The 25,820-nt window shown below is 49.4% G+C and overlaps 1 protein-coding gene and 1 pseudogene across 1 annotated transcript in view; one reads left to right on the plus strand and one right to left on the minus strand.

Moving 5' to 3' along the window:
• Positions 1-18,573, plus strand: part of LOC129030377 (glycosylphosphatidylinositol anchor attachment 1 protein-like) — a 29,092-nt gene extending 10,519 nt beyond the window's left edge. Inside the window, exon 2 of the mRNA XM_054475644.1 lies at positions 17,586-18,573. Coding sequence (XP_054331619.1) covers positions 17,586-18,164 — 579 coding nt within the window. The 3' untranslated portion in view covers positions 18,165-18,573. The remainder of the gene's footprint in view (positions 1-17,585) is intronic.
• Positions 18,574-18,643: 70 nt separating this feature from the next.
• Positions 18,644-22,602, minus strand: LOC129029975 (zinc finger and BTB domain-containing protein 45-like; annotated as a pseudogene).
• Positions 22,603-25,820: the final 3,218 nt, after the last annotated feature.

Below are 25,820 nucleotides of genomic sequence, written 5' to 3' on the forward strand. Positions count from 1 at the left end.
TACCCACACTTTGTGATTCCTTAGGACCACGTGGAGGCCCGTCCTTGGGCACAGGCCCAGCTCTTCATGTTAGCAAGGTGAAGATGCACAGATGGGAACAACTTCATTCTCTGGGGCTCAGTTTTTCCTCTGCAGTGAAATCAAGCTCCAGTATTTCATTCTCTGTTTTAAATTCAATTCTTCTTATCTTGTCCTGCCATTCAATGGGTCTTAAGAAATGTTTTCCAGAACCTCAAGGGGTGGATGGGACACTTTCTTTAGGGAAAGGTTTTGTCACGCACATGGCATGCTCCTTGGTCCCTGCAGAGGCTCAGGCCTCAGGGCAGCTGCTTCACTAGGCTTCAGGACCTCGCAGGTGTCCAGGGGGCCACAGGGGTCTGCATGTGAGGGCAGGGGCAGCAGGTGGGTGCATCACAATGGGGCATCGGTGACAGTGATGTCCTGCGGGTCCCCCACCTGCCACCTCCGTTCAGGGAGGTTTCCTTGGGCCCACCCCAGCCGGAGAGACCTTGCCCGAAGTCACCCTCTTCCATGCTGTATGCCCTGTAGCTGCAGTTTACTGGTGAGCTTGGTAGGGCACAGAGAGGATGGCACCACCAGCTGGAGGGGGACAGGCCCCAACTGCGAGCCCAGGATGCAGAGAGCGGCAGGGATCATGGGAGCCCCCCAACTCTGGTGTCCTGGCTCTTCCCGCACACGGTCTCCACATGATGCCCAGCAAGCCGGATCTCAATTTGTTCACCCATCCTTTATTTTCTGTATTTATGACTAATATTTCTCCAGTTTGTCTTTTGTCGGCCTTAGTGACAGTGAGTTTTCCTGTTGAGTTTCTATTCTATTGGATCTTTATTTTAGCAGTGGATAGGCAAATTTGGGGTGATGTTTATTAATGCAAAATGGAAGGTGATGATATGTCACACATATCCTTCTGCTTCCAGCAGCAGTTTCGCTGTGTGCTGCATCAAAACAAAAACAAAAACATCAAAAAGAAAACAACCAGTAAAGAGTGATGGGGAGGACACTTCCTGAAATAATCCCCTTTGATGCCCATTGCGGGTTAAGTCAGAGACGAACTGACTTAGGAAAGGAGCTGAGGAAGAAATCCAATAATTCAAGAAAGGAGGTGCTGGAACTCAGGCTGTATTTCCGCAGGTGCATGGAATCTTGCCTGTTTCACTCTGGTAAATTACTCATACTAGCTCCTACTACCATGAGGAAACACACTCTTCAGAAGTTGACAATTAGCAAATTAGAGAATTGCAAAGCCTGTTTTACCCTGAGAACCTGAACTCTTTCTTATTCCTGAAGGGCTTTCCATCAAGGAGTCTGTGTGGTGGACAAGAGACTGGATCAATTGAAAATAACAGAAATTATCACAGCGTTCTTCTAGCAACTGTCACTCACCATAACTATCCCACCCAAGGCTTAACCAGAACCCTCCCTTCCAAGAGCTGAAGTCACCCTGAGAGGGAATGAGCAGGATACCTGTCCACCCCCACAGGGGCCATCGGGTTGCCATGGAGCTGGGCTGAGTCTTGGTCCAACCTGTCCCTGGCCCTCATCTGGGGCCCTAATGTATGTCTTAAACGCTACCTCTCTCACCATCTAAATATGAAGAGGAAGAAAAGAGAAGCTGATTCCTGGGGCTAATGTATTTTAATGTGGAAGCCAAGTAAAGGCCTCAGAGTCTTGTCTTCTGTCTTTGCTATTTCACTCCAGTCTCAATCTCAAAAGCAATCCTGGTCTTAGGTCTTAGAATCACAGACTGCCAAATGACAGTGCCTGCCCTCAGTTCATTTTGCCGCACTTCTTACTTTGACGGTGCCATTTGTGGGATTCTTGTTTGCCCATCTTCCTTTTGTGCCGAGGAGGCAAGTGCATCCCTTGACCAGGCCACCACTGCAGGTGTGTGTGTCAGACTGAGGAACAGCAGGGAGAGGAGAACAGCATATGGTAGGCAGCCCAGGGGAAGCATGCTGGGCCCTTAACCCAGAAGGAGGGTCTCAGTGTGTCCAGTTGCTCGTTTCCTTGAAAGAAAACCCAGATGTCCTGTGAGGTGAACCTAGTGATAGTTTTCCCTTGTAGTTTTAAATGTGCTCATTCAAATTAGAATGCTTAGCCATCCATCCCATATTCTGGCATTTTTCCTTTAATCTATGTTTGCAGGCTTGTGAGTTGTGCTGTATAGTATGAAATGTGTTATTAGTGGATGCACCACTGTTGACCTCAGAGCATGTGACCAGACAGTGCAGGAGGAGATGTTGTCAAGTTACTTTGGATGGAAAATGTCCCTAGATGACCTTGTGGGCCAGATCCAAGGTGAAAGGTGGGGAGAGGGTACCAGAGCAGGGCGGAGGGGCTGGATGAGCCTGGGTGAGGAGGAAGGTGTGACTGAGGGAAGACAGCTCAGCCCCCCAGGGGAAACCTGAGTCCAGTGTTGGGGAATGTGCAGACACAATGGAGGGCAGGATGGCCCTGGCACCAGTGGTGCTGGGGACCGTAGAGGGCTGTGCTTTGTGAGAGGCAAACTCAGCTCCAAGGATGTGAGGATGGGAGCATGGAAGTGAAAAGGCTGAGAGACAGAGGGGAGCTGAGGCAGGCAGGGCAGAGGTGGGGGGCCCAGCAGGGCCTGGGGAAAGAAATAAAGGATGGGGCAGGGCACTTCCAGCAACTCAGTCACACTGAGGGGATGGTAGGGGCAGCAAGGGACTGGGTGGGGACAAAGTGACAAGACGGGGAGTAGGGATGTGGGCACTAGTTTGTGTGTTAATAGGTCAGCAAGTCTTTTAGAGTCCTGGGAGGTAAAATAAAAATTAAAACAACAAAAACAAGCTGGGCATGGCGGTACATGCCTGTAGTCTCAGCTACTAGGGAGGCTGAGGTGGGAGGATCACTTGAGCCCAGGAGGTTGTGTCTGCAGTGAGCTACAATCACCACTGCACTCCAGCGGTGACACAGCGAGAACCTGTCTCCAAACAAAACAAGCAAAACCAAAATGAAAACCACACAAATTTCATGTTTTTGTTTGGGATTATTGCCTGACTCTCATTCCACCTCTGAGAGATCCTCCTCCACTCCAGAGACACCAGCACAGCCAGGTGGTCATCGCACCTCTGAGAAACCCTCCTCCATTTCATAGACACCAGCACAGCCAGGTGGTTGTCCCACTTCTGAGAGACCCTCCTCCACTCCAGAGACACCAGCACAGTCAGGTGGTCATCCCACCTCTGAGAGACCCCTCCCTCAGCCAGGTGGTCATTCCTTCTCAGAATTTCAGCCCCACTTTCTATCTCTTCAATCATTTAGGTTCTGAGAACCCCAAACTCTTACCTTGGTTCCTCTAGCCTTGGGGTTGGCACAGTTCTAGATCTATGGCATCTTTTTGTCAAATTCCCTGTATTCAAGTCTCTTTTTTTCGTTTTTTGAGACAGAGTCTCGTTCTGTCGCTCAGGCTGGAGTACAGTGGCATGATCTCGGCTCTCTGCAACTTCCACCTCCTGGGTTCAAGTGATTATTGTGCCTCAGCCTCCCGAGTAGCTGGGATTACAGGTGCATACCACAACACCAGCTATGTTTTCATATTTTTAGTAGAGAGGAGGTTTCGCTCGGTTGGCCAGGCTGGTCTCGAACTCCTGGCCTCAAGTGATTCACCCGCCTTGGCCTCCCAAAGTGCTGGGATTACAGGCATGAGCCACTGCACCCAGCCAGATCTCTTTGTTATAGGAAGCTTGTGTACTTTCTGTTTTCCTGACAGATTAAAGACCAACACAACTGATGAGGGTAAGACAAATTTAGAAGCTCATCTTCTCCAGCATTGATGACGATGCGTCAACATACGGGCACTCATTCACTGTCGGGAGTATAAATTACTGCAGCCTTTGTAACAAAAATCCGGCAGTAACTCTTATTGTTCAAAATGCATAAGCAATTCGGCTGAGCAATTTTACTTCTACGTCCCTAAATTAGAGCCACATTCTCTAATGTGTCTAAAGGCACTCTTGCATATTTATTACTGCAATGTTTGGACTTAAATATCCACAACTGGATAACAGGATAATTAAACAGTTAATTATAGTATGGCTCATCCATCTGTTATACAAAATGAAATCAATCTCTGTGCACTGCGGTGGAAAGATTTTCTGAACATAGTTCAGATTTTTTTAAAAAGGCCAACTGTTGAATAATGCTTCTGGTATAACACCATGTATATGAAAACGTACGCAATACACCATAATATCTAACGCTTGTATATATCCAAGTAAATATTTTATTTTAATTTAGTTTTTCTATGATTTTTTTAACTTAATGGTAATTTCCTACCTATGAACCAAATAACATAATCACAATTTGAAATACTTAGATCTATGAAATATTCAATTATTGCAAGATAATTAAGATAATCTGAAATTATTGATTCAGCAAAATGTTTTTATTATATAGAATCTATTAATATCATTCTTAGCCTCAGTTTTTAAAAACTATACTTTTTATTACACTTTTTATATGATAAAATGAGATTTATTTTATAGTTCATCTCCCTCAGAACTTATCTAAAGGGATTCAGTTATTGAGTACAAAAATAATCATTACATGTACCTTTTGTGCTGTAAGAGATCCCACACAATATACCTTAGGGCAGGATGATAATAAGACTCCAGTGTTAGGAACTTTGACCGCATTATCCTAATAACTAGAGATATTAACTAGATCAATGTAATGGATTAAAAATTAAACAGGCTAAAGATATATTTGTATGAAATGACCACATCAGTCAAGCTATGTATATTTTGCATGTGATTAGCTGAATGATCCAATTCCATTAGACTACTGAAATAACCAGCTCATGCTTGAGATAGTAATATAGACAGAAACCAAAGCTACTTATTGTAGATAAAGAAACCTAAAATCTAATATCAAATATCTTTACCTCTCCACACCTATGTTATGTTTTAACGTTCTAATGACTCAACATTTTCTAAATAAATACATGCTTAGTTTTTGTTTTTGTTCTTATTTAAGTAACTCAAAATTCTTTTATGAGTTACTAGAAACTATTCAAACACTGCTTCTTAAAAGAGAAATCTTTATTTTTTTCTTCTGGGAAGTTTATACAAGTAAATATATTTACCTCTTGTGTAAATATTAAAACATTAAGAAGCTGGGTTCGGTGGCTCATGCCCGTAACCCCAGCACTTTGGGAGGCCGAGGCCGGTGGATCACCTGAGGTCAGGAGTTCCAGACCAGCCTGGCCAACATGGTGAAAACCCGTCTCTACTAAAAATACAAAAATTAGCTGGGCATTGTGGCACGCACCTGTAGTCCCAGCTACTAGGGAGGCTGAGGCATGAAAATCGCTTGAACCTGGAAGGCAGAGGTTGCAGTGAGCTGAGATTGCACCACTGCACTCCAGCCTGGTGACAGACCAGGACTCCGTCTCAAAACAAAAACAAAAACAAAAACAGTTAAGAAGTATTCTTTAACCATTTATGTTAAAACCTTAAAAAATCAAAAGCATCAGCTGAGTTTGGTGGCCCACTCCTCTAATCCTAGCACTTTGGGAGGCTGAAGGGGGTGGATCACTTGAGCCCAGGAATTCAAGACCAGCCTGGGTAACATGGTGAAATCTTATCTCTACAAAAAAATACAAAAATTAGCCAGGCATGGTGACACACACCTGTATTCTCAGCTTCTTGGGAGGCTGAGGTGGGAGGATCACTTGAGCCCGGGAGGTCAAGGTGCAGTGAGCCGTGATTGTGCCACTGCACTCCAGCCTGGGCATCAGGGTGAGACCCTGTCTAAAGAAAAAAAAAAATCAAAAGTACCCAAGTAATGAAGGCCAAGAATCCCAAGAAAAAGTGGTTCAAGGTAGAAAGCATGGTGAAAAATTAAAAAAAAAAAAACAGAAATTTAAAATGTGAAATATAAACACACCCTTAAAATTTATGATACAGAATTCTGCATTGAACCCCAGTTCTTTCAGGACATGTGATCTTAGATAATACACTCAAGCTGCTTAACACTGAATTTTCTTGAAGGTAGTGTTTGAGAGGTGTTTCCAGCTCTGCTGCAGGAAGCACATCCATGTGTGCTAATGCCCTTTGCATAGTGCCTGCCACACAGTAAGAACCAAAAACAGGCAGATCTTTGACTTGCAAAACTGTCAAAATGGGCATCCCCCAAAAGCAGAGCACTGGCAAATGTCTTCAATGACACAAAATTCTGGCACCAGGCACATTTCCTCCCTTCCTCCCTGCTCTTTTTTATGGATCCATTCTCTCCCACAGCACAGCGGTTTCCTTCCATTCCAATGTAGAAATGCCTTTCTAGTGGTGAGAAGGACATGAGTGATACACAGAAATTCCTTTCCAAGGCTGCTTGGCCAAGCTCTTTCTCTTCCTGCTTCTCTTTGGCCACCTCCTGTTGGGGTGAGTGACAGCAGAGAGGGTACCCTTAGCAAAGCCCAGCAAGGTTGCAGGGCTACAATGTCCAGCAGCCAAGAGCTGAGGTGCCTGCCCACATGCCCAGGCCCCGGCACCCCTGGCTGCAAGCCTCGTGCATCCTCCCAGGCTGACGTGGAAAGAAAAGATGGAGATCTGGGAACATTTTCACTTGGCAAAGGTAGATGAGCAAAGCCCACACAGTCATGCTGACAGTCCTGGTCTCCTGGCGCGTCCCCACCACCTCCCTGTGCAGAGCCAAGAGCTGTACTCCCTGCTGCCCCAGAGTGTGCCACGTGGTGTGATGGTTAATTTCAGTGTCAGCTTGACTGGGCTATGAGGTGCCCAGATAGCTGGTAATGCATGGTTTCTGAGTGTGCTTGTGAGTTGTTTCTGGAAGAGATTAGCATTTGAACCAGTGGACGGAGTAAGAAGATCTCTCTCACCAACGTGGGCAGGCCTCATCCCATCCACAAGGGCCACACAGAGCAAGGCAGCAGAAGAAGAGCAGACTCTCTCTTTCCTTGAGGACTGGAGTCTCCCTCCCCAGCCCATCCTCACCTTGTCCTCAGGCCTTTGGCCTCATGCTGAATGACATTGTCGGCTTCCCTGGGTCTCACACCTTCAGACTCAGCCTGAATTATGCCACCAGTGTTCCTGGGTCTCCGGCTTGCAGATGGCAGATTGTGAGACTTCTCAGCCTCCGTAATGGTGTTAGCCAGTTCCCATAATAAATCTCCTCTTATCTATATGTCTATATATATACTACTGGTTCTGTTTCTCTGGAGAACCTTGACACACACATATGGAGACAGGCGAGGGGAGCTGGTGGGAGCTGACACCCTCCCCAAGCTTGTGAACCAGGGAGCACTTCTCCCCTAGCCTATGTGAGGAAGGGCGTGGGGTCTTGGGCACAGGGAAACCTCAGCCTCACCAAGATATTCAGGGGCATGGATTTCTCCCCACCCTTCTGAACTCAGGGCTGCCCACCCCAAACCTTCAAGTTCCACTTTTGGGATATGTGAAGCCTCTTGTCTTTCACTCTCCCTGGATGCTGCGTGGGGAGATTCGGCCCCTAAGGCTCACAGCCTCCTCCAGTCCGCCTCCTGCCAAATGCATCTCCAGGCACTGAGGGAGGCCTGACAGGCCCAGGGCATGGGGCTTGTTCTTTTTTGAGCATTTTCACTTTTACAAGCCCTGGAACATTTGTTCATTGGGTTTTTGCTTTGTCTTTCTAATGACAGTCTATCAAAAATAACAATTTTTCAGCCGGGTGAGGTGGCTCACACCTGTAATCCCAGCACTTTGGGAGGCTAAGGCAGGTGGATCACCTGAGGTTAGGAGTTCGAGACCAGCCTGGTCAACATGGTGAAACCCCATCTCTACTAGAAATACAAAAATTTGCTGGGTGTGGTGGTGGGTGTCTGTAGTCCCAGCTACTCTGGAGGCTGAGGCAGGAGAATTGCTTGAGCCTGGGAGGTGGAGGTTGCCGTGAGCCGAGATCACACCATTGCATTCCAACCTACTGTTCCATTGCACTCTAGCCTAGGCAACAAGAGCAAAACTGCATCTCGAAATGAATGAATGAATGAATGAATGAATAAAAGGCTGGGCGTGGTGGCTTACACCTGTAATCCCAGCAATTTGGGAGGCCGAGGTGGGTGGATCACCTGAGGTCAGGAATAGACCAGCCTGGCCAACATGGTGAAACCTCGTCTCTGTTAAAAATACAAAAATCAGCTGGGTGTGATGGCGGGCACCTGTAATCCCAGCTACTCGGGAGGCTGAGGCAGGAGAATCAACTGAACTGGGGAGGTGGAGGTTGTGGTAAGCTGAGATCGCACCACTGCACTCCAGCCTGGGTGACAGAGTGAGACTCTGTCTCAATAAATAAATAAATAAATAAATAAATAAATAAATAAATAAAACAATTTTTAAAAGTGAGGTAACTTTACAAATGCAAGTGAGTGAAGCAGGACGATGGCAGGGCAGCAAGCCACTGTCATCCTCTCTCCCTGATCCTTTCCCCTCCTAGAGGCCACGGCCAGCTCTCAGTAAAAGCTACAGCTGACCCATTCCTTTCCCTAAGCCCACGCTCCTGGGACACCCCAGACCTTCCCCCATAGGGCACAGACAGATGATGCCCTCCCCTTTTGTAAGGAACAAATATATTTGGGAAGAATAAATGCCTTTGGTTGTGAGAATCAGAGGCCATCCTGTTTGGAGGATATGGTGTTGTAAGAACTAACTGATGTTCTGTATTTGTGGTAAGACCCTTCTGGCGACTGTGGAGGAGGACATGGGCCTCAGACACGGCTGAGGGGTGTCCAGGGCCGGCAGGGCCTGGAAGGTGCTGCCTTTCCTGGGAGGTAAGAGTGGGATTGCTTAAAACCATGGTGTGACCCGGCAATCTCACAGATCTCGAGGCATGTGATCCTGTCTCAGGCCCCTGTTTTCTACCTTTGGGCTCTACTTGTCCTCAGGTTCCTCCCAGGTGGGATTTCCTTCCATATATAAACCCCACCCGTGAGCCCAGGTGTCTCTGTTAGGACGCTGGTATGTTCCTCTGGTTTCATAGCTCTTTGCCCACAGCAGCTCCGATGTCAGGTGGCTTGGGCCCTGCACAGGTCGGTGGGAGGGTGCAGGCCCTGGGTGAGGAGATCAGGGACGTGATGGCTCACTGGACCTCAAAGGTGATGGGAAAGAGCAGGGTCTTCCCTGGCTCCCCACACAGCAGTATGTTGGCCTCCAGGGCTGTTCCATCACCCATGACAGCATGGACCGCGCTGTAGCCACTCTGGAAAGCGACCCTTGGAAGGGAGCTTGTGCAGGAGATAGGAGGACTGATGTGCACCCAGCAGTGTCATGGGGACAGGGCGCTGGCCAGCTGGGCGGGACTCACACTCCTGACACCCAGGTTCCAGGATGCTCCTTCACCCCCACCCCAGGGCAGATCCCTGCCCTAGATTTTCTCCCTCTCATGTCCAGCAAATGCTGTGCCAGAGCTCTGGAATTCCATGGGGCAAGGTAGGAAGAGGGAGAGCTGAAATGAGGAAGTCATCACCTTTTCCAAAGAGAAGGTAGGCCCAGTACCACCCAGGTGGCCCTTGGGCGAGCTCTCCAGGCTGGGGAACAGGAGTAGGGGCTATGTCAGGTGCAGACAGAAGCAGGGAATCTTCCAGGAGGCATTGTAGAATGTTCCATTGCAGCAGCTCATACCCTGTCAGGCTTAGACATTTAGACATTGAGACTTGGAGATTCCCTGCAATTCGTATTCAAGGTCAAAGGGCCAGTGACAGAAAGAGGAAGGCCCACTGTGTCATTCACAAAGTGCATCCAAACCCATTGTCCCAGGTGACCCTCACAATAACCCCATGAGATTTGCAGGCCAGGAGCCTCCTCAAAGGAGGAGTCAGGAATGTCGGGGTTTAACAACTCCTCCAAGTTAGGACCAGGAAATGCTGTCTCCAGCACCAACCTAGGTTCCCTATGCTTCCTCCCACACCACAGCTTATGGGCGACTGCCGCCTCATGGACAGAGCCCTTCCCTGTCCAGTTTCCACCAGGCTTCTTCCTCTGATCATCCCCTCCGACACTTTGTTTTCTGAGGCCAGTCACTCTGGGAACTGTTGTCCTTGGCAAGTGGGGACCTGGGACTTTGCAGAAAGCAGATGCTAAGGTCATACTTGGCTGGGACCAGCATTGGACAGCAAACCTCATCTTTTATTTTTAAATTTTATTTATTTACTTATTTGAGACACAGTCTCATTCTTATCCAAGCTGGGGTGCAGTAGTGTGATCACGGCTTGCTTCAACTTCCGCCTCCCCAGCTTAGGTGATCCTCCCTTCTCAGCCTCCCTAGTAGCTGGGTCTATAGGCTTGTACTGCCATGCCCAGCTAATTTTTGTATTTTTTGTAGAGACAGGGTTTGGCTATGTTGCCCAGGCTGGTCTCAAACTCCTGGGCTCAAAAGATCCTCCTGCCTCTGCCTCCCAAAGTGCTGGGATTATAGATGTGAGCCACTGCGCCTGGAGAAACCTCACCTTTTGAAACTCATCCTTGTTTGTCCTCCTGCCAGCACATTGGTGCTGCCTCCTAAGGAAGCAGTAAACATCCATTATCAACGAATATGCTGACCTTCTAGGGTGATTTAAGATTGGTGGTCTTTGATAGTGATAGTAAAGTGATTGAAATATTTATTCCATCCTCTACAAAACTCAAGTAAAAATAGTTTTCTGCATGTGGTCCTCAATATATTCAGTCCATGGGTTCAACCAATCGCTGGTGAAAAATACAAAAATAAAAATAAAAAAGCAATACAGCATAACAACTATTTACATAGCATTGATACTATATTAGGTGTTATAAGGAATCTAGAGATGATTGAAAGTACACAGGAGGATATGCTCAGGTCATATGCAAATAGTACACCATTTTCTATCAGAGACTTGATTGAGCCTCTGTGGATTTTGGTATCCTTGGGGATCTGGAATCAGTCCCCCATGGACCCCGAGGGCCGAGTGTGCGTCCATTCTGGGATTGATCAGTGTCTCCCCAGAGTCTCCGAGAGGCTCAGTCTTGCTCTCTCAGAGTGATTTTGTGATATTATAAGCATGTGACTGGTCTGTGTCCCCAGTCCCTGGCAGTAGAGTTCCTAAACCCTTGCAGTTTTCTGAGACCTGTAGGGGTGACAGGAGCTTCTTTTGTTCTGAGGTGACTTTTGGTAGGCTCCTAGGAAGCTTCACGGTGGCCCTAGTCAGAAAGACCACTCACATGATGAGAGGGTTGAAACAGTCTGTCCCACCTCTGCACCCCCAGGGAGAGAAGAGGGCTGGAGATTGAGTGAGTCACCAGTGGCCAGTGATTTAATAAATCATGCCACATGATGGAACCCCCATAAAGCCCCCAGGCAATTGGGTTCTGAGAGCTCCCAGGTTGGTGACCACAGGGAGGTGCTGGGAGGGTGTTGTGCCCAGAGGGTATAGGAGCTCTGTGCACCCCCTGCCACGGTGCCCTGTGCATCTCTTCCTTTTGGCTGTTCTGGAGTAGTGTCCCTTATAATAACCAGTGATAGGAAGCTGAGTGCTTTCCTGAGTTCTGTGCGTCATTCCAGCTAATCATGGAGCCTGGGGATAGGGTTATGCAAACCCTCCATTGATAGCTGGCCGGTCAGAAGTATGAGAGGCCTGGGGCTTGTAACTGGTGTCTGAAGTGAGGGCAGCCTTATGGAGCTGAGCCCTTAACCTGTGGGGTCTGCACTAACTCTGTTTAGTAAGTGTTAGAATTGAGTTGTGCATAAAAGCAGTTCGGACTAGGCTGGCCCTAGAGGAGATGACAGGCCTGGTGCAGATTCACCTGGGAAGGGAAGGCAGCTGATGAACAGGGGCTGCGGGATACTCTCCTGGGCTGCCTGGAGCCAGTCTATGGCCCCAAAAGCATAGTGTGTAGGGTTTTAGACTGGAATCCAGGAGAGACTGGAGAGAAGCCCCAGTCTGGCCTCCACCTCCTGCCCCGCCCAACCAGTTCCTCTAGACTGATGTTCTCCTCTCTCCTATGACTTTCTACCCTAGGGGGGGTCTCTGTGAGCCACTAATTGATTTAGAAAAGAGAAAAGAAAGCAAATGAAACCAAGAGTCAGAGTCTTTTAGTGGGCTGGGCTTAGGGTTCCTTTATCAGATGGATGTCTCTGTCTTTCTTGCATATTGGTGACTTTGGATGCACTGAATGCAGCTGCATTACAGGAAAAACATGTCCACCTCACACAAATAATGGAAGAGGGTTCCAAAGCCCCAGGCTCACCAAATGCAGGAGAAGCCACCCTCTTGTCATCTAAAGTGTGCTGCTGCCTCAGCAACGGGCCCAGAGAGCACTCAAAACGAGTGTTGAGTTCCAGGCCCGCATAGCAGTGCTGGGGGAGGAAGCTGCTCTGGGTCCATCGGGGCAGACCCACTCCTCCTAGCACCTAGATCCCTCCGTCTGGTCTGGGACTACCTGTTTTTCATCAAACTTACTTTACTGCAAGTTTCTTTCTTTTTTTTTTTTTTTGAGACGGACTCACTCTGTCGCCCAGGCTAGAGTGCAATGGCGCGATCTTGGCTCACTGCAAGCTCTGCCTCCCAGGTTCACGCCATTCTCCTGCCTCCGCCTCCCAAGTAGCTGGGACCACAGGGGCCTGCCACCACGCCTGGCTAATTTTTTTGTATTTTTAGTAGAGACGGGGTACTGCAAGTTTCTTTACTCCACCTACAACCCAGACATTGGCAGAGTTCCCCTCCCATCCTTAGAGATAGAGGGTAAAACCACATGTTTGGAGGTTTAAAGATTTCCCAGAAGTCTTTTTCTAATTTTCTGGTATTAAATTGAAAAGAAAATAGAATGCACAGATGAAACATACAAGGTGATGAATTTTCACAAAGTCAATGTGCTGTGCAAGCAGGACTCAGGTCAGAAAACAGATTTATCCCAAATTTATCTGATAAGAGGACCCCAAATGTTCCTCAGGCATGCTGACTGCTCAGCCTCCTACTCCGTGACATCTCCATATGTGCAACACCACCTCCCCACAGCTCCTGTGGAAGGCCTGGATTGCTGCCATGTGACCTTGGAAATGTCATTTCTCCTTCTGGCCATGCTGGGTTGAAGTTAAATGATTTCATATATTGTCTTCCTCCGTTAATCCTTCCAGTGGCTTCTCTTTATATCCACATTAAAACCCAAGTACCTTTCTTGCCTATGTAGTAGGCAGCCTCACTAATGGCTCCCCGTGATCCACACCCCTGGGATAAACATCCTTGTGCAACGCCCTCCCTTTGAGTGTGGACTAGACCCTATTCTAATCACAGAATATGGCAAAAGTGATGGGATATCTCCTCCAAGCTTTAGTTGTTAGTAACCATGGCTGACATTTTCTCAGATCTTCTCAGCTCTCTCTTTCCCCCTCTCTCCCTCCTCTCTTTCTCCTTTCCTCTCTCTGAGCCCTGGCTCTGGGGAGCAGCTGCTCTGTTGGGAGCTGCCCTGAGGGGAGGCTCCTGTGGCTTAGGACCCAGAGAGGACAACAGAGGGGAACTTGGCCCTTCAGTCCACGTGGAATCCTTCCAATAGCCCCATGAATAAGCTTGAAAGTGGATCCCGCCCCAGTTGAGTCTCAGAGGAGACCTCAGCCCAGCCCCCTGAAAGACCTGTTGAGCTGGGCTGGGCTCAACAGCATCCTGTTGAGCACCCTGTTGAGCTGTGGTAGAAGCACCCTGTTGAGCTGGGCTGGGCCTGGGTCTGTGGAAACAGAGATAGTGAGTGCCCATTGTTATGGGCAGCTACGGTTGGGGCAGTGTTTCCACACAGCAGTGGGGCCCTCATACAGTGGACCTGGCCCAAGATCTGCTCCACCCTTCCCTCCCTCCCCTGCTCTCCCCCCAGCTCCCTCCAGCCATGCTGTCCCCCTTTCTAAGCTCCTCTCTGGACAAACTCGTGCCTGCCCTAGAGCCCCTGCACAGTTCCACCTCCCCACACGGTGCTGGAAATGCCTGCAGGGCCGGCTCCCCCTTGTCATTCTGCTCATGGCATGAATGTCACCTCAGGGAGGCCTTTTCAGATCCCCCCACCATGAAGTGGCCCCCAGCCTCCCCTGCAGCAGTTGCTTTACTTCGACACAGCACTTGCTCCTTTCCCCACTTATATGTTTTGTGGCTTGGTCCCTCTCCCCCTCCGGATGGTGCACTCCTGGAGGGCAGGGACCATACCATGTCTGTCTTTTTCACTGCAGCACCCAAGCTTAACTCAGGCCCTGGAACAAGGTATGTGCTCTGGTCATCATGACTGAATGAGTAAATGAGAGGATCTGGAGCCCCTCACTCCCACATCCTACCACGGACCAGCTCGGACTGTGGAGATGGATGCTGACAATAGGAGATGCAGGTCAGGTTGGAGGCAGGGGAATGGCCTGAATGACCCCTGGCTCTTCCCTGGCTCAGGCGCTCCGGCAGAACACAGTGGGCACATGTCTCCCCCTGGTGGCCAGAGCTAGCACTGCATCCAAATAAGGAAAACCACAACACAGAACTTGCAAGGCAAATCCACGCTCCCACATCCCAGGGGGCAAAAATCCAAGAGGATTGAGAGAAATATCAGAAACCCCTCTTACCCCTACTGCCAGCACTGGCCTGGGGTCCAGACACTTCCAAGGCCTCCTCACCACATCCAGGCAGGTGGCCCCGGCTCCACTTCCACAGTAGGAGGACCTGAGGCTCCCACACGGGGGTCTTTGCCCTTGTCCAGGGATGCGTTGTCCATGCTCTGCCGCTCCAAGTCTCAGTGCATCAACCGCCCTGCCTCTCTCTGCTCAGAAGGAAATCCAGGGGTAGAAAGCATTTTCTAAGAACCTTGGAGCACAGTGGGTCACCTATGGAGAGCTGGGGCAACGGAGGCTTTCTGAGCCTGTGGGACTCTTGGGCTGACCCATGCCAAGCACCTCAGTATGTAGGGAAGGAAACTGAGGTCTTCTTTCCTGTAGCCCCTTCAGTCTAGGGGGCTCATCCTGGTTGAAGGTGCGCAGAGCAGTGGACACAGGACCCCAGGCCCTGCTTTCCCCTGACTGCCGTGGAGGTGGCACCAGACCAGGCTGACCCAGGGGACCTTAGGGATCCCCCAGCCTGGCCTCTTGGCATCTCTCCCTTTCCCATGCTATGGGCCCTGGTCATGGTGCTGGTGATTGGATGCTGCTGTCTGTAGCAGAGCTGCCTCAGCCTCTTTCTTCTTTCCCCTTGTTACCTCCCCAGGATCTGCTTCTCCTCCCATCCTACCCTTAGTCACCCCCTGTGACGTCAGCTTGTGTGTGCCTGTGGGTATGCACCTGTGGGGATGCTGAGAGGAAACAGCCTCTCCTGAGAAAAGTGAGTCAGGGTCTGCAGGATTTTAGGGGCTCCGATTCCCAAAGCAACCCCATGGGATATGGTTCAGCCCTGGCCTAGGAGACGGTAACTGGACTCTGCCCATGTCCTGTGTCCTGGGCCAGCCCCTCCTCTCTCTGGGCCTGGGTTTCCCAAGTGTCTAATGAGGGGTTGGACTGGAATTGCATATGGAAGCCTCAGTGTGGACCTGTCTGGCTCCCTCCATACCTGGTGGGTGAGTGGGATGTGCTCTGGGTTACCCTTGGGCCTCCTCATGAGTGGAAATGCGTGAACCTTGGAGGGGATGCCTGGGCCTCATGCCCATGGCCACACATGCACACAGGGTCTGCATGGGCCCCAGGCGGCAGGTGCACCAGAGCCACACTGCACAGCACATTGCATGGCACCAATGGTTCCTCCAGCGTGTGTCCCACGTGTCCCCTGGTTCCTGTCTCCTGCAAACAGGAAGTAAGCCAACCTTACTTAACCACATGGACTTGGGGGAAGGGAGTATTTCCCCAAGGGGAAACTGACCTATTAGAAGTGGCCATGGATGTGGGACTGGCGAGAGCCCCAGATCTTTACAATCATGCCGGTCGCCTACACCCCTGCCTCTTGCAGAAGCGTGTGTCCCAGGGAAGGGCAGGACTGGTCCCAGCTCACAGAGATTCAGGGAAAAGTGAGTGCCTCAGCTGGGGTTAGATTTGTCTACACACAGCAGAAAGTTCAGAACAGTTGTGGCATAGACAAGAGAGAGTGATTTCTTTCTCCTGTTAAAGAACTCTGGAGGTGGCTGTCCATGCTGACCCGGGCTGTCCCCATGGCCATCAGCCAGCACCTGTCCTGCTGTCCCAGAGTCTCAGTAGCTGACTTCTGTCCTCAATGCTGTCTCTGGACCCCAGAGGGCTATGCTTCAGAGATAGGAAGAGGAGAGAAGGAAGGACCAAGACCTGCTCAGCTGTGTGAGTTCCAGGCAGACAGCCTCTGTGAGCCCCTCACAGTGCCTCTGCTCATGCCCAGTTAGCTTGGACTTGTTCTAGTCACCTTAGCTACAAGGTAGGTTAGTTAGGAGCGGTAGCCTTTTTGCTTGGCAAATTGCTGCCCAGGATAAAACCGAGTCCCCTGTTCTTAAGAAACAGGGAAGTATGAAAATCCCGGGTGAAGACCGCATTGTCTCCCTACACTGAACTGCAAGATGAAGGGGAGGAATTGAGTTACTCTTAGATAAATTGGAAATTTATTTGTCTACAACAGACTGTTTTCTTGGTATGTATTCATTGAAGAGAGAAAAAGTCATGGCTCTCAGTTAGGATGTGTGAGTAGGAAGACTGCTTTCAGTGCCTAAGCAGGATGATAGGAAGTGATGTGTTGGCTTCCACCTGTCTGTAATTTGTGAGGAGCTCTGAGAAAATCCTCTTGTTTCATCAATGGGGCAAGGCCGGCACAGGGGTTTATGTAGACTTTTAGGCAAGCAGCATGTTCCTAAAAGCTAAGACTAATTTAAATCTCTAAACTAAAAAAGTAGAATGGTTTGACCCCACCATTTTGACTAGAAATATTTCAATTCTCATAGTGAAGATTAATAATACAAATAATCCACACAAAATGGATAATGGTTAAAACTATATGTGGTATAACTTATGATGACTAAAAATTGTCAGAAGAAAAATATTTTGGAAAATATTTTGTTGTGTTTAATTTGATCCTGAAAAGTTGACTTAAAGAAATACTGATCCCTAAAGAAAACTTATGATAGCAGAATCTGTAGTCAGTTAATTTTGATGTGGCCCAAAATAGAGTCATTTAAATACAAAATAAATAATCCTGATAAAATAGTTTTGGTGAATTAAAAATAAGAGTCAATGAGCTAGAGGCTGGGCATAGTGGCTCACATCTGTAATTCCAGCACTTTGGCAGGCTGAGGCAGGTGGATCACTTGAGGCCAGGAGTTCAAGACCCACCTGGCCAAACAAAAAGTAGCCATGCATGGGTGAGGCATGCCTGTAATACCAGCTACTCAGGAGGCTGAGGCAGGAGAACGGCTTGAACCCAGGAGGTGGAGGTTGCAGAGAGCCGAGATGATGCCACTGCACTCCAGCCTGGGTGACAGAGCAAGACTCTGTATTAAAAAAATAAAAAATAAAGTGGATGAGTTAGAACTGGGTTTCTATCCTTTATTTTTATAAAACGGATCAAGGTTTTAACATGTCTGAATAAAATTTGCCACGGGCAGCTGCCTAACCTTGACCTGCTCAATCTCTTCCAGACCTTCTGCCAGAAAGTGGGCCTGCTGTGCACGCTTCAGGATAAGCTGCAGCCCCAGGACTGGACGTTGTTGGACGAACCGCTGCAGGGCCTGCAGACACTGCTGCTCATGATTTTGCGGCAGGCCTCCCATGGCCTTTTCCTGCGCTACCATGTGGAGGCCATAACCCTGCGTCGCATCAGTAGCTTCCGCCAGTACAAGTATGACCTGGTGGCAGTGGGCAAGGCTTTGGAGGGCATGTTCTGCAAGCTCAACCACCTCCTGGAGCACCCGCACCAGCCGTTCTTCCTCTACCTGCTCCCAACCCTGTCCTGCTTCGTCTCCATCGGCCTCTACATGCCCGCCACCAGCTTCTTGCTCCTGGTCCTTGGTTTCAAGGCTCTGCAACTGTGGATGCAGCTGCATGAGGCTGGAGTGGCCTTGAGGAGTTCAGGGGGGCCCCTGGCCCTAGTGTCCCCCCTCCCCCAGCACAGGGTGGTAAGCACACAGGTCCCAGGCAGGGGCTGGATGGCTCTGAGGCTGGTAGCCCTGATCTACCTAGTACTGCAGCTGGGCTGCATCGCCCTCACCAACTTCTGACTGGACTTCCTGCTGGCCGCCACTATGGTGCTACCGCTGTGCTCGCCGAGCCTTTGGGCCCTGGACCCTCTATGTTGCCCTGCTGGTGTTGACAAGCCCGGCAGCCATGCTCCTTGGCAGCCCATTTCTGTGGTGGGAGCTGCAGGAGGCGCCACTGTCACTGGCCGAGGGCTGGCAGCTCTTCCTGGCAGCGCTGGCCCAGGGTGTGCTGGAGCACCACACCTAAGGCGCCCTGCTCTTCCCACTGCTGTCCCTGGGCCTCTACCCTTGCTGGCTGCTTTTCTGGAATGTGCTCTTCTGGAAGTGAGATCTGCCTGTCCAGCACACCAGGCTGGGACAGAGACTCCCCAAGGACCCCATTCTGCCTCCTTCTGGGGAAATAAACAAGTGCCTGTTTCAGCTGCTTAAAAAAAAAATTAAAAAAAAATGCCCTGGAAAATACTGTATTAGCAAAAAGATTTAAAGATTAGTATAATTCTGATTTAAATGTTTTATTTAGCACAGAATCAAACATTGCACAGTAACAAAGTTTTCTGAGACAAAATGGCTGGGTTTAAATGGGTTTAAATGTCTAGAAAAATACTTAGCTAACAGTGTGGTTAAATTTTTACTTATTTTATTTATTTTTGAGATGGAGTTTCACTCTTGTTGCCCAGGCTGGAGTGCAGTGGTGCGATCTCAGCTCACCACAACCTCCACCTCCAAGGTTCAAGTGATTTTCCTGTCTCAGCCTCCTGAGTAGCTGGGATTAGAGGCACTTGCCACCACGCCCAGCTAAGTTTTGTATTTTCAGTAGAGATGGGGTTTCGCCATGTTGACCAGGCTGGCCTCGAACTCCTGACCTCAGGTGATCCACCATTCTCAGCCTCCCGAAGTGCTGGAATTACAGGCGTGGGCCACTGCCCCTGGTCAAGTTTTTTTTCTTTTTTTCTTTGTTTTTTCTTTTGAGATGGTGTCTCGCTCTGTTGCCCAGGCTGGAGTGCAGTGGCACGATCGAGGCTCACTGCAACCTCCGCCTCCTGGGCTTAAGCAATTCTCCTGCCTCAGCCTCCTGAGTAGCTTGGATTACGGGCGCCCACCACCACACCTGGCTAATTTTTTGTATTTTTAGTACAGATGGGGTTTCACCATGTTGGCCAAGCTGGTCTTGAACTCCTGACCTCAAGTGATCTGCCTGCCTTGGCCTCTTAAATTGCTGTGATTACAGGCGTGAGCCACCGCACCCGGCCCCGGCCAAGTTTTTAAGCAGATACATTAGTTACATGTGCTGAAATATCAGATGACTCCCCCAGATTTCATTGACTTCACATTATATTTTGGGCCCACCAGAGGTTGCTGGCTGGGCGTTCAGGGTAGAGGCTGCTCCCCTCTGCGTGGCCATGCAGGAACCCAGAATCTTTCCATCAGGTGCCTCGGTCGTCTCTGGGACCTCCTCCCACCTGCATCTATCGGTAGAAGGGGAGAGTGTGAGAAAGGCATTGGAGGCTTTTGTGGGCCAGCTCTGGAAGTGGCTCACATTAGTCCATTGTCTCCCTTTGGCAAAAGCTGGTCATAGGACTACACCTAACACAAGGGGACTATGAACTACAGCTTTTATTTATTTATTTATTTGTTTGTTTGTTTAGGCCCCATGGGGGCTAACTACAGCTTCTATTTATTTACTTATTTATTTATTGTTTAGGCACCATGGCCTACACTCCTTTATTAGAGTGAGGGTCCCTAGGACCAGCCCCCATATATGATGGGTCCACTTGAGCCTCCTTAGGCGCCCCATGAGAGAGTGATGGCTTGGGTAGGGAGCCAGGAACCTTGCCCAGCCCGACACTGGAGCAGGAGAGCGGCTTCAGTCCCTACCCCAACCCCAGGAGAGGGCGGGGCGAGAACCGGAGTCAAATCTTGGGCCGGGTCCAAGGACCTGAGCGCCCGGTTTAGGCTGGAAATGGTCTAGTTCTCAGAGGTGGTCTGATCCCTAACCAGTCCCAGGCTCAGCCCCAGCCCAGCACCACCTGGAAGGTTCAAGTACATGGAGGAGAGGAGTAAGGCGGACTTGGGCGTATGGAGAAAGGGGTGAAGGGAGAAAGAGGACTTGCGCTCAGGAGGGAGCGTGGCCTACTGGCGGGAAAGCGGGCGTGGCCGCCTGTGCGGGAGGTTGCGGATCCACAGTGGGCGAGACCAGGCCTCAGCCCCACCTCAGGGCGCGGGCTGCGCGGCCAGGTGGTGCTCCAGCAGCGGCTGGTGAGAGAAGACCTTGCAGTAGACGGGGGAAGGGCGCGCGTTCGGGCCGGTGAGTGCGCATGTGCATATTGAGCGAACTCTTCTGCGTGAAGGGCTTGGCGTAGACTGCGCACTGGAAAGCGTGCACGCAGGTGTGCGTGACCATGTGCTTGAGCAGGCAGTCGCGCAGCGAGAAGGATCGCCATCACACGGCGCACTGCTGCGGCCTCTCCCCCGAGTGGATGAACATGTGCTTGGTGTAGTTTTTCCTTGAGCTGAACGTCTTGCGACAGTGGCCGCACTCATAGGCAAGTGGCTCGGCACCTGGAGTGCGAGCAGAGGTGCCTGAGGGGGCCGTGGTGGGAGCAGCAGAGGGAGCCGGGGCCTCCCACAGCTGAGTGCCGGGGGCTGCCTCGGGCTGGAGTGTGGGGTAGAAGGCCGGTGGGGGCGCAGGGGCTGGCCCGGATGGTGCTGAAGGGGGTGGTGCGGGTGGTTCGGGAGCACCCAAGTGAAAGGGGAAGAGTGCGACAGGCGGCCCTGGCGTCTTCACGCCAGGCGGGCGGGGTCCAGCCAGTATGCAGTTGGGCTGGACAGGGGTCTCGGTGGGACAGCCTTCGGGGACAGCGCCATCCTTGTCGTGCCAAGCGGTTACATAGCTGTCTGGAAATACGTCCTCAGCTGCCCAAGATCCCGGAAGAAAATCCTTCCCACACCACTGTAGTCAGAAAGGCCAGTGGGTGCAGGGAACTCCTCGCACGCGCTGTCAGCAGCAGCAGTGAGGAAGCCGGCAGCACAGTCTGGGAAGGAAGGAGGTGCTTGGCTCTCTCCCGGGCCGCCACCTTCGCCGTCCTCGCCATCGGTCTCATCGTCAGTTTCCTCGTCATCGTTGTTACCTCGGTCGTCAGGGGCCGCGGACAGTGAGGGGTAGGCATCAAGCCCCTCGGCTTTGGCAGGTGTCGGCGGCGCAGGCAGCTGCAAACGCGAGGGCTGGCGCTGCTTACCGCTGTGCGCGGCACCGGGGTGCCCCGGGGGTGCGCAGCCAGCAGGTGGCGCAGGCGGTGACGCAGCTGCTCAGGTGCGAGTGGCGGGAGCACAAGGGTGGGCAGGGGCGCGGGTGCAGAGGTGCTCGGGGCTCGAGCGCGTGCGATAATCTGCGTGCATTCATCGATAACTGTCTATGCGAAGCACCGACGCAGCCATGAGTACCTGCAGGGCTTCACTCTGTGCCACAACGAGCGAACCGCTGTACAGGAACTCGACTAGCTGTCGCACCGTCTGCACAGGCACCACCGAAGGCACACGGATCTCAGAGTGGCCGAGCAGCAGCTTGTCTTGGAAGGAGGGCGAGCCGATTGCCAGCACGCAGCGGTGCGCACGCAGCGAAGCTTCACGAATGCACACAGTCAGGTCGCAGAAGTGCCCACCCAGCTTCTGCCCATTGAGGGTCTCAAGCAGAGAGCGTGAGAAGTTCTGCAGATGTATGTGGCGCACAGCCTCTGCAGCCGCCGACTCCGACTTCTCTTCAGGCACCAGGCCCGGCCGTGGCCGCCTTCTCACCGACTCCAAGGCAGCACTTCCGGGCGCTTCTCTTTATTTTTATACAGTTTTATTGAGATATAATTTACATGCTCTCCAGCCCATCTATTTCAAGTGTACCATGCAAGGGGTTTGTGTATATTCACAGAGTTGTGTATCCATCACCATCGTTTTAGAACATTCATCAGTCCAGAAGAAACCACGTACCCATCAGCAGCCACTGCCCATTTCCCTGATCTGCCCCGCCCTAGGAAATCCGTAATCACTTTCAGTCTATGGATTTGCCTATTCTAGACAATTCATATAAATGAAGTCACACAACACTGGGTCTTATGTGACTGGCTTCTATCAAAGTTTGCAAGGTTCATTTAAGTTCATGGTATGTATCAGCTTGTTACTTTTTATGTTTGACTTCTATTCTGTTATCTACACCATATTTTATGTATCTCTTCTGCAGTTTATGGGATTTAGGTTGTTTCCACGTTTTGGCTGCTCTAAATAATGCTGCTCTGAGCATTCACATACAAGCTTTTCACATGATTTCATTTCTCCAGATCTAGGAGTGCAATTGCTATATTATATGGCAACTCCGTGTTTCACTTTTTGACAAAGTGCCAGACTGCTTTTCAAAGGACAGCATCATTTTATATTCCTGCCAGCAATGTCGAGGGGTCCAGTTTTCACACATTCTCACAAACACTTATTGTTATCTGTCTCTCTAGTTATTGCCTTCCTGATGGATGTGGAGTGCTTTCTCATTGGTTTTGATTTGCATTGTTTAAATGAATTATAAGATGGAGCATGTTTTCATGTTTATTGGCCGCTTGTATATCTTCTTTGGAGAAATGTCTATTCAGATTGTCTCCCCATTTTAAAATTGTGTTATTTTCTTTTTTACTATTGACTTGTGAATGTTCAAACATATATATATATATATATATATATATATATTTTTTTTTTTTTTTTGAGACGGAGTCTTGCGCTGTTGCCAGGCTGGAGTGCAGTGGCATGATCTTGGCTCACTGCAACCTCTGCGTCGTGGGTTCAAGTGATTCTCCTGCCTCAGCCTCCTGAGTAGCTGGGACTACAGGCGTGCACCACCACGCCTGGCTAATTTTTGTATTTTTAGTAGAGACAGGGTTTCACCATGTTGGCCAGGATGGTCTCAATCTCCTGACCTCGTAATCCACCCACCTTGTTCTCCCAAAGTGCTGGGATTACAGGCGTGAGCCACCGCGCCTGGCCCAAACATATCCTTATACAATTCTCTTCTTAGATATAGGGTTTGCAAACATTTTATCTCACATTGTAATTATTTTTTCATTTTCTTGAAAGTCTACTTTGATACACGAATGTTTGTGAATTTTATAAAGTACAGCTTATCTATATTTTCTATTATACTTGTGGTTTTGGTATGATATCTATAAAATCATTGCCTAACCCAAGGTCACAAAGCCTCAGTCCCGTATTTTCTCCTACGTGTACTAAACTTTTAGCTCTTATATTTAGGTCTTTGATCCATTTAGGGTTAACTTTTATAAATGGTGTAAGGGAGGGAACTAACTTCAGTCTGTACATGTGAACATCAATCTGTCCCAGTACATTTTTGAAAAGACTATTCACTCCCCATTGAATTGCCTTGTCTCCCTTGTCAAAGTCACAACAATTACTGTTCTCATTTTTGTATCTGGTCACATGTTCCTAGTTAGTAACTATAACTACCTTCTTCTACTACCCATTCTGTATTCCCTTAGCTTTCAGCAAGCAACCCAGTTGGTCTTGATTCTTTATACGGGGCAATGACCCAAACTTTCCTTCCTGAAGGAATTGGGCCATTGACGGCTGTGCCTGAATTGGGTTGTTGTAGTTTTCCATTAAATTAATCACAGGGCATGGTAGTAGGTAGCACTGAAGACATCCTAGGATATTCCATGTATTCCAGAAGTATTATTTCTTACTTCTGTGGAGTAGAAGCAATTAACCCTGGGTAGTCAGGATCAACCACCTCTGCCAGCACGGTAGCTCCCTTCTTTTCCTGTCTATTCAGAGGCATGAGGAGCTCAGAGTGGACAGGGACTATCTTAACTTCCAGTTCAGTAGAATCATTTCTTTGTATTGTGGGGGTTGCATTCCTCCTTTTGGGACCAAGACTTCTAGACCAGCAGAGCATAAGATTGAGGGACAGGAAATGAAAATTTTGCTGGTGTGTCACTAGGGGTAATGGTGATGATGAGAACCAATTGGTGTGGGAGACCATGAGGGTGGATAAGGCACTCGGTAAGTCTAGACAGTAGTGTGATTTTTATGAAGTACAATTTATCAGTGGTGACAGGAACATTGAGGGTAGGAGGGGAAATTCTCATACATAGTGTCTGTTTCAGTGAGAACAAGACACTGCCTCTTCTATGATGGAGGTGGTTCAGAGCCACAGCCAGGTTACCTTGGGAGTGGAAGTCCATGTTGCAGAGCCCAGGCATCACCACCCCTGCCACCATGGCCACTGTATTCCTGAGCCCATTGAGCAATGACAGGGGTGGCTGGGGAAAGAGGCTGAGTGGTGTCCACAGAACAGGTCATTCTATCTGCTTGATTATTGAAATCCTTCTCTACCAAGGCCACCCTTTGGAGAGCATTTACATAACACTCAATGCACTCTTGCTTTTGGTTTACTCTTTTACTAGGTGAAACCAGTCCTAGTGGCTCAAAGTTGGGTTTTCCTATCATACTTGTCCTCAGTCCGTAGGTGAAACAACAAATGTACGGATGCTGAAAGTTGCTGAGTATGTGTCTATTCCAACCACAGGGTGGGTTCAGGGACACATTGGATCCACTGTGATACAGACATGAGCTCACACTCCATCCACCAGCTAACCTCCATAAGTCCCTACTCTGGTGGACCACAGTGATGTTTTTGGTCTCTGGGAATTCTTGTCAAATCAGAGCCAGTGTCCAGTAATTCCCCAAATATCTGAGAATTTTCTTTTCTCTAAGTCACAGTCATTCTGGTAGAAGGCTGTAGGTCCCTTTGGGGAAGACTGAGAAAAAGATTAACAATGTAAATTTTTGGCAATGTAGCAGCGTACTTCCCCAAGATCACCCAGCCTCCCCTTCACTTAAGGGGTTGTAGGCCTGTGAACTGGCTCAAGTCTGGGAATTGATTGAGGGTTTCAGACCTGTGTTTCGTTAATTTGAGTTAGTCTTTTATTCAGTTGACCTAGAATTCTTCATTTTTTAAAGAACAACTAAGACTTTGGTACAGCCCATTAGCTCTCCCTGTGGATACCATGGACTACACAATACCGTGCGTTTCTGTGAGTCAAACCATTCTGACTGCTGCTTTGACACTGCTTTCCACTGTGGTGACCACACCCACCTCATCTTTGGTGATTAAGGACAGCCCATGTTCCCTGCCACCTCAGGATTCAATTATCCTCATTTTGTTTAAAGATCCCAGTCCAGTGGCTGCAGTTCCTGCTGTAACATTTTGCCTACTGAGAGCACAAGCTCAAAGCTCTTCCAGTATACTGGGCTCCTCTCACAATATTCTTTCTCATGATCATTGTGAGACGTATATTCTGTAGATCCTCCAGTGTGAGTGAGCAGGTCTGACATAATAAATCCAGTCTCCCCGAGTTTTTGCATACCTTCCTGTACACATAAACCAAGGAAGTTGTGGCATCTCAACTTTATGTACCTTAGGTAAACTCTGATTCTGTTTCAGCCAACCAACCAAGTAACCAAACAAATAAGCAAATAGCCAACCAATCAACCAACAAGCAGGCAAGCAACAAACCAACCAACCAACCAAGCAACCAACCAACCAAGTAACCGATCAAACCAACCCTTGGAGCCCTTTCTAAAGCTTTGACCTACAACCCTGAATCCAGAATCTCTGTTTAGAGGGCC

The sequence above is a fragment of the Pongo pygmaeus genome, chromosome 12, assembly GCF_028885625.2.
Source record: "Pongo pygmaeus isolate AG05252 chromosome 12, NHGRI_mPonPyg2-v2.0_pri, whole genome shotgun sequence".
NCBI lineage: Eukaryota > Metazoa > Chordata > Mammalia > Primates > Hominidae > Pongo > Pongo pygmaeus.